General features: G+C 39.0%; 1 protein-coding gene across 1 annotated transcript; it reads left to right on the forward strand.

Moving 5' to 3' along the window:
- The first annotated feature begins 220 nt into the window (after positions 1 to 220).
- ccdc39 (coiled-coil domain containing 39) lies at positions 221 to 9,477 on the forward strand. Its single transcript, XM_034888786.1, has 20 exons — positions 221 to 319; positions 1,194 to 1,313; positions 1,430 to 1,576; positions 1,666 to 1,824; positions 1,918 to 2,010; positions 2,124 to 2,252; positions 2,408 to 2,599; positions 2,743 to 2,846; positions 2,936 to 3,068; positions 3,526 to 3,720; positions 3,845 to 4,009; positions 4,108 to 4,245; positions 5,156 to 5,364; positions 5,537 to 5,660; positions 6,380 to 6,539; positions 6,689 to 6,795; positions 7,149 to 7,289; positions 7,431 to 7,610; positions 8,626 to 8,699; positions 9,028 to 9,477. Exons 1-20 carry the CDS (start codon positions 221 to 223, stop codon positions 9,209 to 9,211), a joined length of 2,853 nt encoding a protein of 950 aa, XP_034744677.1. The 3' UTR covers positions 9,212 to 9,477.
- The last annotated feature ends 5,239 nt before the right edge of the window (positions 9,478 to 14,716 follow it).

Below are 14,716 nucleotides of genomic sequence, written 5' to 3' on the forward strand. Positions count from 1 at the left end.
AGTGAGGCGATGTGCTGCCACTTTGTGGTGACAACGTGTTAAGGCACGTGCGGTTGCTAGGGGCGACTGACAACAGACAGCGGTTGCAACAGTTAACAGCAAACTGGAGAAAGAAACAACTGAAAGCAGCGGTTGTTTATGCTACAATCCAGCGGAAACAATTGTTACTTTAAATTATTGTGTTAGCTAGCTAATTGTAGAGTAGTCAAACTGCAGGAAAATGCCGAGCATTATTAATACAGTTTTATCCGAGATGGGCTGGGATGAGCGGTTTGCTATCCCCGAACCTAACGCTGAAAACAAGGCTTTGATAGAAGAGGTGAGTGTGGCACAGTTATTTAATAATTTAAGTCACCACTAGCGTTAGCTACTTTATTTCATTAACGGTTACAAACTAACTGATAATTAGCTACTGTCTTTAACCTGATGTGGTCATTGGATGTTGGACATTTAACGGAAGCTAGGTTTCTTTAGGGACCGTCAAAAATGACTAACCTAACGTTAAAATAAGAGGTTTTACTGTAAATGTGGTTTATTTGACAAAATGAATGATTTTAGTGTGAAATAAGGACTCAATGTAACGAAGTTTTTATATTTTTTCTTTAGTTTTAGAAGTTTTCTTGTTATAAATTAACAACATGCAACACTATTAAAAAAAGAACAGGAATTAACGCTGAAAAAGCGTGAAAATTTGCTCTGCGGTTACTGTATTACCAACATGTTTAGATAGCTAGCGTTACATGTTTGTAGTGTAGCCTACATATTAAATGTTTACATGTTTGCTTAGCTAGCTAGTTATGAGGGGATTTTTCCCTCTATATTTCATGCAGTCATGTTTCTCAATGGTACTGAACTGTGGCCAGCATTAATTGCCTGTTTGAAACTTTGTCTAAAGTAGGCATAGGCTCAATTGAGACCTGCATACTGCTCTACAATGCAACCATATGGTAACAATTACATTGTAAGCATTTAGACGGCATGGCTCCAATGCCTGGTTGTAAAGTTTAAGTTAACATGCAATGGGCAACTGACAAAGTATTTTTAGGTAAATGGTGAATCTGTGTCACATCCAAATGTTTCTAACTGCTTGTAGTGAAAGGTGAGTCATGCAAGATAGCTCACAAGAACAAACATACTGCAGACTGTATGTCCTATATGTTATGCTTTTAATCTGATGACCTTCTGAACAACAGATTCGTAAAAAAGAGACAGAGTTGGTGCATCTGGAAAACAAACTTGAGAGAAACAAGGATCAAAAGCAGTTAAAGATCAAATTCCTCAAAAACGCTAAACAAGAGCTGGAAAATACTGAGGTAGGTATATCAAAACACGTTTATTGTTTATGTGTCAGACAGGTGTATGTGTGTCTCTTCTGGTGATTGGGTTAGGGTATGTTATTAATTTCTCGTTTTGATTTTTCTGCACATAGGCTCTTTTGAAAGCAAAGGAAAGAGATGAAGAGTTGGAGAAACACCTCACCTCCCTCGCAGAAAGAGAGACGGGTCGCCTGGCACAAGAAACTATTAAGATGGAGAACGACCAAAGATCTTTAGCTGAGAGGAGGAACATGCTGGAGGTTTATAGCATCCACAACACTTTGAACATAGATTCACCCATAGCTGTTGATGCCAAAATGTGCTTATTAACCTTTGTCCAAATCCTCAGAACCATATCTTCAAGGCCAAACAGAAGCTCGAGGAGTTTAGGAACCAAATGAACTGGGATCAGCAGACCATGGATGGCTTCTTAGAGGAGTCAGCACGCAAAGATGAGGACACAATGGCCATCATCAAGTACGCTCAGCAAGATGAGCAGAGGATCAAGGTGAGGAGAAACGGTCTGTATTAAATAATTCTGTAATTGTTTACAACACTGACTGATCCTGAGCTAACACCTGTATAACCTCTCTGGATACAGTCACTCACTCTGGCTATAGAGAAGAAGACACTGGAGGCCAATGAAAAGCGCAAAGCACTTGACAAAGAATTGACTGAGACTATATCTGCACAGGTACTGTAAGAAAACACTGTACATTCTTGCTGATTATATGGCTGAAATGGGAAGTCTTTGACAGACTGTCAAAATGTAAAAAAGAATATGCTTTGCTTTTGCTTTCTGAACAGATTGCTTTGGATAAAACTACAGAAAACTTGCAGCAGGCCCACCTGGAAACACAGCAGCTCATCCACCAGTGGGAAAACACCATCAAGCAGATGAAGCAACGAGACTCTGATATGCAGCAGTGTGCTCTGGTAAAGTCTGTGACCTTGCACCTCTGCTGATGAAAGATGTGCTCACTCAAACTAAAGCATATAAACCTCTGAACAATGAAAGCTTATGGATGTGAAAGCACACTGAACGGTACACAAGTGTTTGTGTTCCTGTCTTTTTTCCTTCATCCATCCAGCAACTTGCCGAAGCCAACCAGAACATAAGGGAGAGGAATTGCATCATTACAGAGAGGAAGCATTTTCTGGACACTCAGAGGAATAACAACAAGGAAACGGAGAGGAAGATAACAATGGCCAACCGACAGGCTGTAAAGCTGCGGCAGGATTTAAAGGAGCAGGAGAATAACTGCAGCAGGTTGAAGGACGAGGTCCGCTTTTCAAAGCTTTTGAACTACCAAACGTTTGTCATGAGAGAATCCTGTTAACACAAATTTTCAGTTGTGGGCAGAGCTGAAAGCATGTTCCAATATCAATAGAAGAGTGAGCAAATTGATTTTCATGTGTTTTGCAGCTGGATAGTTGCAAAGGCACACTGGACAGAGCAACCTCCGATGTGGAGTCGGTGACGTCCCACATAGCCAAAATGAAAAAAGACATCCAGGATAACAATGACAAGTTAGTGAAATCTCACAACGTGTGTCTGTTGCTAAATTACCACTCTAGCTTTAGTAGACAAGCTCTGTCTGTACATGTTTGTGTTGTAGACTCAAGCAGGTCAGAGCCTACAATGTTGCCCTGGAAGAGAAGCGGAAAGTTGTGACTCAGACCGCCCTTAGTGAGGAGGAGAGAGCTGCACAGATGGACAACCTTCTCAAGGATGAGGAACATGCAATCAAAGTAAGCAGCCTCAAAGTTGTTGTGAGAACTGTTGTTGTACACGTTACAACTTTTTACTTTTTCAGTTCTTCATCTCAGGACCATTTTGCATCTCATTTTTGCTGAAGGTTTCAAAATATCAACTTCTGTATTATGTTGGCGTAGCCATGTATTTAACTTAAAGCTGCACTGAAAGCTCAATACATTACTTGAAAAATGTTTAATGTACATTATGAATAACAGCTAATATTCTCTTATTAAAACAAGAATTGACCATCAAAGATGAGACAGTAAAGAACCATGCTCTCTGCTATGAAGATACAAATACATTACCTAAACAAACTAAAAATAAATGTGAAATGAAAATGTGTTCTTGGAATCTGCGCTAGATGTAACAAGGCCATTTTTATTGTGCTCAAAATGATATAAGACTGTACTACTATTGTGTAACCTTGTTCTGGTCTGTTCTTTGCTATAGGAGTTGGATGTCCAGCTGCGTGACTGCAGGGAGGAGCTTTTTTGTCATAAAGAGCGTTTGCAGGCCCTCAAGACCAACGAGAAGAATTCTATTGCTCAGATTTTGAGGAGTAAATCCACCATCACCAACCTGGACAGCCAGCTCAGAAAATTGGAGAAGGAATTAATAAGACAGCAGTTGATCACAAGTCAACAGGCACGCTTACAAGAAAACACACACTTTTCTACAATCCCACTACTCAGATATCCCTAGCTTGATGCTAGACTCTGCAATATGCATGTGTTCAAATTTTCTTTTCACTTTGCTGCATTGTGTATAGGACTCCAAGATCGTGAGCCTGGGTAATAAATTGGCACGGCTGCAAGGTGAAGCTCACTCGGATGATAAACTAATGCTAGACACAAAGATCATTGAGCTTACTAAAGCCCTAGAGGAAAAGAAGGAGACGGCCAACACGCTTACCAACACACTCAAGGAGTCTGAGGTCAGTCTGATTGTTTTTCACCTCACCATACTACTCTGCATATTCCAGACTGAACCAGTGAAATAATTCCATCACACACGTGTCTTTGTCCTTGACAGAATGATATTCGCTATTTGAAGAAAGAGATGGAGAAGTCAGAAGCTCAAAGGAGAGATCTGACCAACAAGGTGGAGGAGCTTTTGCTACTCCATACCACCAATGAAAAGGAGCTGAAGAGACTCAGGCTCAGGAAACAGGTAACTGATGTCACAGCAGGTGTCATGCAATCACTTGAGTCCCCGACGTGTCGACTTGCTGGGTTTAAATTGAGTTTAGGAGACAAAATTGAATTCAAAGTTATAACTCCCTTTGAAAGGCCATTCTCTTTATGTATAACAAAATTATTTGATTGAAAAAAAAGTTGAGGCCTAGTTATTAATCAACTAAAATTGCCAAACATTAATTCGTTACAGCCACCCAGTTGTAAACAAATTTGCAATGTCAGCCACTAGTTTGGTCAAGACTAAAACTTATTCCATTAGTTAACCAGTTGCCTGAAAAGGATGTAACTTCTGCCGGATAAGAACTAGTCCAGCACAGAAATCCATGTAATTTGCACCCATGCATATTCATTTTTTCATTTTGGTTATTGTACAGAATAAGCTAATGACTAGGCTAAGCTAACAGGCTGCTGGCTTCAGCTAAATATTCTATATACTTTATATACTGTATACTGACACAAGAGTCATATTGAGCTTTTCATCTGTCTCTCGATGAGAAAGCAAATAAGTGTTATAACCAAAATGTTGGATCCTTTAAACAATATACTTTTATCCAATTTGTTGACAGTAAATCTTCTGTTGAATGACAAATCAATAAATGGGCTATTCAGTTCAGCACATTATTATTTATTGACATTTTATAGATGAAATGAGTAATGACAAAATAATTAGTAGATTATGTGACAATCAGAATAATTACAGCTGTAATTATCACTATTTGAATATCAATGCAAGCTGACCAGCAATCAACAACCGATATCAGCTGTAAATAGCCGACGTTATCAATTAGCAAACAATGTTTTTACACTGAAAATATCATCAACAGTTTCTATAAAAAAATGAGCAACCACTAAGCACTATGTTGGCTTTATGTGTTCCTCATCAGGACAACATAGTGGAGCACAACGTCATGAAGATAGAGGTCAAGCGTATGAGGGATCTGCTGTACAACAAGGCGGGCAGCGTGCTGTCCCTGGAGAAGAGGAAGCTGGAGCTGCAGAAAGCCATAAAGGACAGGGAGGAAGAGGTCAAGGTCTACAGAGAAATGCTCAGCCAGCAGCTCAAGATCAGTGAGCAGGAGAGACAGAGACTCAGGTAAAAACCCAGTTGTGACCCTAAATCTCACTTTTCTGCAGCCTTTACTCATCTAGCCGTACAGTCAGAGATAAAACGCTGCTCTCTGTTATGAATCATGTCATAATTGCATCAGTTTGAGAACATTTGTACAAAAAAAGATCACTTTATTTGGCTATTGATTCTGTGTCAGTGCTGAGCTGAATGAGAAACTGTCCAAGATTGACATGATGAAGAAACGCTTTGAGGTCGTGACGCTTTCAATGGCGGTTCCTGAGGGGGAAGAGGAGAAATCACAGGCTTACTACATCACAAAGGTACAGTAGGAGGTCTTTAAATACAACACTGTGTTACATACAGAGTCTGTTGAGGAGTGAGTTAGATGCAGAGCCCGACTTATATATTGGCGTTGACGATGTTATTGGCCGATTTGAGGCATTTCCCAAATCGGTATTGGCATTTATACTGGCCAATATAATATATGTATAAAATATACACATATACTTTTTAAATATTAATTTATCAGAATTATTTATTATGACAAATTATTCTGTTAAATTAATATTTAAATAATAAAATCAACCATGTCTACCATGTTTTGAGTGTCGATGTTGCATAGTTTGTCCACCAGACGCTTCTCTTCCACCACCCTGCTGGCAACACAGATTATTTTTTTGTTTTTGTTCAAAGGAATTTAAGTTTCATATCCTAAGTCTGTATTTTTATACATTTTATGTATCAGAACTTTTATATATTTTGATGTTCATCTGTTCTGTTGTGACTATAAAATAAATTATCATATCATTTTAGTGAGAACTAATAAACAACTACAAATAACTATGTTACGTTTTGTTATGCGTTTCTGGATTAAAAAAGAAAACCAATATCTGCCGATACGTCGTAATGTCGGATTTTTAAATAACCAACTATTTGTATCGTATCGGCCTTAAAAATCCTTTATCAGTCGGGCTCTAGTTAGATGTGTTTCTTCAGCGCACACAAGCACTTTGAATCACGGCTTTGTGCTTTTTATTAGGCTGCACAAGAGAAAGAGGAGCTGAAGCGGAAGGGTGACGGTCTGGATGCTAACATCCGCAAGATGGAGCTGGAAAATAGAGCTCTGGAGAACACCATTCAGTTGTTCAACAACAGTAACTCAGCATTTCGCAAATCCCTCAACAAAGTAAATGAATCCAGTACGTATGACCAGGTAGACTGAATTAAACTAAACAAGGAACCATCAGTAGGAAGTCATGGTATTAATGTGGTTTATTTCCCTTTGTCTGTTAAAACCAACAGACCAATGATCTCTGATTACAAAGTCATTTAGTCTGTTTTTTTTTAGGTCCAGAGCACCAGGAAAAACTGAAGCTGGAAGAGCAGTTGAGGGTGGCTGAAGAGATGCTGAAGTATAAGAAAAGACAAGTCCAAGAGCTTCAACAGGACTTGCAGGTTATTCCTTAAATAGCCAGTTAAATAAAATAATGTTATTCCTAATTATTTCCTAACGTTAAATATGTGAGGAAATAATCTTTAGCATTTCCTGTGTTCTTTCAACATACTCTTTCTGCATTTTTTCATTGTTATCATTTTTGATGATCTTCTTTGTATAAACACTTTATCTCTTCCTCCCTGTCCTTTCTTTTGTCAGTATTACGCAAAAAGCTTTTGTACTATTTAGGTGCGTCCCTGTGAGACGATTGGGTCATGAATAAACTAGCTCAACAACTACTGTGTGTGTGTGTGTGTGTGTGTGTGTGTGTGTGTGTGTGTGTCTGTGTGTCTGTGTTGCTCTCCATTTCCAGGACATGAACAATACAATGGAGAGTCTGGTGCAAGAAGAGCAGGTGGAGAAAGATAACATAGAGCACAAACATTCCCTCATCAGTAAGCTGAACAAAGAAATAGCTTCCCAGAAGGAGAAGGTTGTCAGAGCCACAAAGCAGGTTTGACGTCTCCCTGTCCCACTTTCTAAAGGTGCAGTGTTGTGTGTGTATGTACAGTACAGGTATCTTTGATTACCAACATTTATTAACATTCACCATAATCACATTTTAATTGTGTGTTGTCCTCTGTCTGTCTGTAAGTGCTCTAAGCTTACCAAAGAGATCCGCTCTGCAAGTAACACCAAAACTGAGACTTTCGAGGAGAAGGACATTAAGCTGAGGGAGTTAAAAGAATTTAATAAGAGTATCAACAAGATGCTGAATGTGGCCATGGAGGAAAACCCTGACCTCAGATCAGTGCTGGAGAAATACTTCCTGCAGGTATAAAACAGTTGACACTCTTGTTTTTATTTTCAGAGGAGGTCCCATCGTGCTCATTTTCAGGTTCATCCTTGTTTTGGGGGTTTCTACTAGAACATGTTTACATCCAGTCATGTTCAAAAACGTTATTGTTCTCATACTGTCAGTCTGAATATACTCACCCTCTGTCTAAAACACTCTGTTTATGCGCCTATCGTTTTAAGCCCCCCAACCAAAAATAACCCAGCGCTCACTCTGATTGGTCAGTGTTTACAGGTTTTCCACATCTTCACTCTTGCGTCTCTTCACTGTCATTGCAGCCGGGCAATGACTGTAACTGCACTGTAACAGTACTTTCTACCGCCAGCTGTGAGAACACAACCATACGGTGTGATGGCTTGTGTAAAGGCACCGTGTTTGAATACAGTGCATTTCTCTGTAGATTGAGCGTTTTAATACCTTCATAGAAAACTTAGAACTGCTTTATAATAGAAAAAATCTCACATTTTACAAGATGGGACCTTTAAATGATGACAGGTTGTAGTCGTTTATAGCAATCTATGGAGTTGCAAAAACTTATATCAGAATCAGATTCAAAATCAGCTTTATTCGCCAGGTATGACAAATTCGAGGCATTTGACTTAGGTTGGAGCAAGCCTCCGGGCGGCCGCTATGGAACAGTGCCGCCACACGCTTTCTCGAAAAGAAACAATGCAGACAGCAACATAATATACAATACACAACAACACAACAACATAATGCACAAGACAACACACAGTTCATGTGGTCACATGAAGGAATCTTTTGAGGTGGCTTGGAAGGGTGAGAGAAAACACAAAAACCGAGGTAGTCAGACGGACACGGGGCGGGATGGGGGGGAGTGTATGGTGTGTATGTAAGATAATGAGTTGTGTGACTGTCTATGTTGTTAAAAACCCAGTTCAGTCGGCCTTGTCTTTGAGGAGATAAGCCAGTGCACAGGAGGAGATAGAAGTATATATGATATGCCTTAACTCTGAGTGTTTTTCTCTCTCAGGCCCATTTGTCTCTTCCATCTCCATCTTCTACTCCTTCCAGTCATCGGAGCGCCATAAGCTCTGCATCTCTCAGGTCAGACTTGATCAATTCTAAATAAAACCTCTTCTCCAGAGAAGTGATAGTGGAGGTTACAGAAATAACACGGGCTTGTTGTCAGATGGTTTTGAGCTTGAACTGTTGGACTGATCATAAAAGTAGTTGAATACTGCTCTTGTCTCTTGGTATGCTGCTCCGCAGTCTGATGGAGAAATATTCAGAATAAAGATATTCACTTTTCTTTATCTGTATGAATAAACTACACATGTCACCCTGTGTACCTCTATCATTCAAAAGATTGGACAGTTTGTTATGCTGCTCTTCCTCTGAATATTTATGTTTTTTTTTTCTCTCTGTACTGTAGGTCTTCTGCATCCTCAGCCAGCAGCAGCCCCAGGGCCTCTGCACTTCACTCCCCCGTGCTGAAGACTGTGCAACTGGGCTTGGATCTGGCCATGGCCTCCCCTCCTCTCACCACCTCCGGACGTTCCAGCTCTGCGAGCAGCAGCAGCAGCAGCAGCAGCCGCAGAAAGTTAAAGAACCCATAATGATGGATTTATTCTTATTCTTATTTACGGATGTAATGTCATACTGTATTTTAATGCATTAAAGTCTGTTATTGTGAATTTGATTTTATTCAATAACACTTTCAAATAAGGTACCCAAAATTTGAGTTGTCACAGGGAAAGGAGGAATGACAAATTGCTAGTGAGCCAATTAGTTAATGAGTAACTCATATCAAATATTACAAAGCAGCTAATGCTCAACTATGATCAGTTAATATGTCCTTTTAATAAAAAAATAAAAAACATGATCCTTATTTTTTGTTTCCTATTTTTGGTTGTTTGTTTTGCACAAATTGGAAGATTGGACAGTGGAACAGTGACGTTACAGTTTGTTGTTACAGTTTCAGAAATAAAAAACAAATAGTCCAAATGGATGAATATCTGTCAGATGTCACATCACATTAATGTAATGACTGTAAATGAGGTACATTCTCTTTGGATGAAGTGTTCACAGCAATAATAAAATAATGAGCAAGTTAGTAGGGCTAGCCAGGTAGATTAGTACCTAATGAGACTAGTTTCCTAACAGGCTAATTACTTGAATTAGTTTTTTTTAATAGTCTACACTCTTAACTAAACATGCAACAAAGTAAACCTGCAATTCAAAATAAAGAAATCTCACAGGTATTTTATTTTACGACTGCTCACACAGTATCTTTACATGTTTCACGATCTTTGACTGGGTTTCCAATTGCAAAAACCCAAGACAGTTCTCCAAGACACAAAAATATAACAGGAATTGACTTGCTTCCCTTTTCTAAACACAACCAGTCAAACTGCTACACTTATTCACCAGGTCACACAACCCCTCCATACATGTGCAAACACTAATTACTCAACTGATAACTAACCAATCACTGCTTTAGTATACACCTATTCATAGGTCAAAGGTCAGATTACCTTTTTTGAACAATGGATGCCAACAATAGACAGAGAGGGAAGGGAGTAAGAGAGAGAGGCAGGGGACGACGAGGACAAGTCCTAGTAGGAAGAGTTGAAACAAGAGAAGACAAGCGAAGAAGAGAAGGAAGGAGAGAAAACTGGACTGAGAGTCAAGCAAACTTTAGTTGCTTTACGGTGGTGTCCATAATTTTTATGGTTTTGTTTTCTTGTATGTTATGGATTCAACACTGTGCTACTGTGACAACAGTAATGTTTTGCCAAATAAATATTTACTGTTTCAACATTGCATTGGTGTTTCCAGTAAACATTTCAACCCCTCTCAGCAGCTACTATCACTCTAGGGGCCTCATTTATAAAACTCTGCATTCTACTCTTAAAAAGATTTTGCTCACCAAAGAGTCAGAATTTACATATGCAAAAACAACATTCTGATTTATAACACCACACGCCGCACACCTGTACAGACGCTTGTCGTTATGAATACAGACGTGCGTTACCTTCTGCGGTTGTGCACGAGCCTCACGCTCCTCCCAAGGCCATCCCATAGTTTTCCTAATAAGATCCATGTCAATCAATCAATGAATATTCCAGCCTTGTAAAGAAGCCCTTGATGACCAATCATTAAACGGAAAAATGTGGGGGGAAAAACACGATTCAGTGATTGTGAGATTGCAGTGCTCTTGCTAACAACACTTCACAATAAGGTACTCAAAAAGAGTAACTATCCTTCTGACAGAGAGTAACTATTCTTTTGAAAAAGACTAATGACCCGTCTAAAAAAGAGTAACTACCCTATTGAAAAAGGGTAACTAATCATTTCTTACTCTTTCAAAAACAGTAACTACCCTTTTCATGTACCTTATTGTAAAGTGTTACCCTTCCAGCAATGCCAAAACTGTTATGCTGTTGATTGGTTTAGGCCATTGGAAACTGGCTATTTATTTATTGTCCCAATAGGTTAATTTAGGTTATTAACCAACCCTTGTGTGGTGTTCAGGTCTGTGGGACCTGTTTTTAATGTTTGCTAAAAGAAAAAATGATGCTGTTAATAATTTCTCCTAACTCAAACTCATTGGCCTTGGCTCATTTTCTGTGAAGAATGTACAAACTAACTTATGTTCAATGACTGCACATGGAAGGCTACACCCTACCTACACCTTATGGGGGGCAACAGTTACTGTTACATATGAGTTGTTTGGGTCTACTGGACCCGAGTATAACAATTGTAAGTGCTATGAAACTTAACCGTGTCCTCCTCCTAACTGGGCCTGCTGTGTGTGTGTCTCTTTGTGTCTGTGCATCTGTACAGTATGTGTGCGTGTCTGAGTGTAGTTGTCTGTGTGCGGGGAATGTGTTCTTTCTGCACCTGCCTTAATGTATTTCAAGCACTTTCACCTGTTCTGATTAAGTTCTAAGAAATAACACAACACCTTTTTTTAATTTTTTCACAAAAAACGAAAATGGTCATCTGTTCATAAATGTTATCTCATTGGCTGTGTAACAAAAATATGACCACCAGACAAATGTGGCGCAGGTGTTCTGGATGCAGGCTGTGCGCTCTGCATCCAGAGTAGCCTCCTTTGTCAATGTGATGTTTTGTCTTACCCTCGGAGGTCTCTAAAACGCAGTCTAAGCCTTGGGAGCGTTACGCACCGACACGCAGGATCGAAAGGTTGCAGAAAACTGGGCACACTTTTTACGCATGGAAATCTTTTATAAATCCTGACTTCTGTGAGGCATGTTGGAACCGCAAAGTTCACTCTGCTTCACGCAACATTTTCTTGCGTAACAGATTTTGTATTAAGGCCCCAGAACTTTGAATGGAAACATGTCTATGAAAGACAAAAAGAGCTTTACATTCAGAGCAACAGTGAGTACATGCCACATGAGTACATGCCATGTAAAAACATGCCGTATATCCAAAAATGTACAATTAAGAAAAAAGTTTTTGTCCTTTGATGCAATAAACGCCTTGTTTGTTTTGACGTTAGTGGTCTGCTTGAGCCGCTGACAAGGTTGTTCCTCGAAGTTGGCACACCCTAGAAATAATAAGGGTGTCGCTTCCTTAAAGCGTACGTAACAAAGGTAACCAGCGACTCTGTGAAAGCAGACGGAACACTTTTCCACTGACAATTTCACTCTTTTTTGGAATAAATCTTCAACATGCTGCAGCTGATCCTTTTTGTTGGATGTTTGGCCACATGTGCCGCACAGACAAGTAAGTACACTGGCTGAAATAATTGGGATATTTTAATGAATACAAAAAATAATTTGTAGACTGGACGTTGGCTATAGGCTATGTATTAAGCTAAAGTTGTGATAACAAGTTCAACCATCTAGATTTTAAATGTGTTCTTATAATTCTTTTTCTTTTTTATATTTTCCTAGCCAGCTCGTCACCATCTAGTCCCTTTAGCTCTACGGGGTCAGTTCAGGCAACTACAGGCGTGGGACCTGGTTTAAAAGCAGATGGTAAATGCATTTTAAGCTCGCACAGTATATTTCAACTTGAAGTCCAACGTGATTTTAATGAATTTCCTTTAAATTTCCCACAGTTGTAGTATTCCTCGACGCAGCCGTTAAGTCCAGTCAAGAGATAAATGAAACAACAATAGATCCAGCACTGCTCCAGGTAACTACCTGAACTTTTTCCCTGTCTTCACAAATCTCAAATCCAATCCTGTCTTTCATTACAAAACATTCATGAAACTAGTTTAATATTGATTATGTTGATCTGATATAATCTTGCGGTACACAATCTGAACACATGGTAGTAAGTGACTTGTGGTTGAGACAGACCTGAATATGATTATTTAAAAAAGATTTGTGTCTTTCAGCTGTACACCCTTATTGGGCAGCTCCGACCAGGTGCGGACTTCAAAGTAAGAGTGAAGAACATCACCAGAGTCTAAAACCTCACCTAACAAAGGACTGTGTTTGGCAAGACTTGAAAAAGTGTGATTATAAAATAATAATATCCTCTAGGATTATCTTCAATGCAGTTTCTAATTTCACTTTTGGAGATGTCCCTGAAAATGCAACATGTGTACCACTACTGAGGACAATATGTGAGTCTTGGTTAATTGACTAAACTAAATTGAACAAAGTCTTTTTAGGACTAAAATTATAAAAGTACAGTTACTGCATTTGCTTTGATCTATCACTAAGAGGTATGTAAAAAGGGAGAAAGTCACAAATGTATACAATCATAATTTGAATTAGGATGTTTTTAACAAGACTCACACATTTCCTTAATGATCATTGAAATAACCCCTAAGCCTGTGATGTACAGGAGGGAGCTGCTGGAAAACACACAAAAGTTATGCATCCATGTAAATGCATCCGTTTTGATGCATCCATTTTTCTATTTAAATGTGTATATTTAAAGACAAACACAATATATTTCCAGTAATATACTGTATATCAAATCATATATATCAATTGCCAAAGACACATGGTCACTTAGATGCTGTAAAATTCAATAGTATGTAAGTGCCTTGAATAAATCAGTAACCTCATAATCAGACTAAATTGTCATTTTGCTTCACTTCACTTCTACTACTTAAATCACTGAACAATTTGGGCAGCCCTCCAGAGACGTTAACCCAGGCTAACATTATTAAGTATTAAAGAAGATATCTTGTGCTCATTTTTTAGCTTCACTTGTACTTTTTTAGGTACACTTGTAAACTCACATTGCATTTTATTGTGCATCGTACTGAAAAGCCACTTTCACTCATTCAAATCCGAATAGTTAGATAGTTTAAATTCAGAACCAGGAAGCGTACAACAGTTACACAACGGTTGTTTAACAGACGGGACCACAGTCGTCAAACAGACAAATTTCCAGAAACACCATGTTGTGGTAAGGGAAAGCTTAGACAACATCAGGTCATCCATAGGTCAGGGGACGAAAAATATTCGCCCACCTGTTCATGTATAAATATGTTTGAGTCTCTACATATTTTGGGAATCTAAGCAGCTTCATGCAATGTTTTGTTTCAGGACTGTCTCCTTTTGAAGGTCAGTGGAAAGAGGCTAAACGTGCCTGCCACACCTTGGCATACTTCTTAGAGAGAGAGATTGGCTCAACTATGTTTTAGGGAAGCGTATGTGTTTATGGCCCCCACAATATCTGTGTTTACAGTGAAGGTTCAACTAAACTTAACGTCTCCAGCATGAGTTTCAATAAACACTTGGAACGACACAACCTTTAAATGGTTTGCTGATATCTGATGAAATGTTCCTGCTGCAATTCCTCTTTCAGCCAGTAGAGGGAAACACAGGCTGAAGATGAATGCTTTGACACAATTACTCATCCCGCTCACATTATACCTTTTTACAACCCAATACCTAAAACAAAGTATTTTGTTTATAAAATTTTGTCTTCTTCTTTCGTGTAAACATTACACTTCTCAGTACTCAGCAGTGTCTGTTCACTTCAGAAGGTCAAGGAATCTTTTCTACGGGCACAGTCACGGTGGCGCTTCATGCTCCGTGACAAATCCAGTTTCTGTTGATCTGAATCTGTGTCATGGTATTCAAACAACAACAATAACTGGCTGTAGTCAGTGTTAGAACAAA

Source organism: Etheostoma cragini, chromosome 12 (assembly GCF_013103735.1).
Source record: "Etheostoma cragini isolate CJK2018 chromosome 12, CSU_Ecrag_1.0, whole genome shotgun sequence".
Lineage (NCBI taxonomy): Eukaryota > Metazoa > Chordata > Actinopteri > Perciformes > Percidae > Etheostoma > Etheostoma cragini.

Excerpts from the sequence above, each read along its gene's own strand:
- ccdc39 (XM_034888786.1), top strand. The coding sequence starts at position 221 with ATGCCGAGCATTATTAATACAGTTTTATCCGAGATGGGCTGGGATGAG. Across the intron at positions 2,011-2,123 it reads CTGAGACTATATCTGCACAG|ATTGCTTTGGATAAAACTAC; the intron begins GTACTGTAAGAA and ends CTTTCTGAACAG. Across the intron at positions 6,796-7,148 it reads AGCTTCAACAGGACTTGCAG|GACATGAACAATACAATGGA; the intron begins GTTATTCCTTAA and ends CTCCATTTCCAG.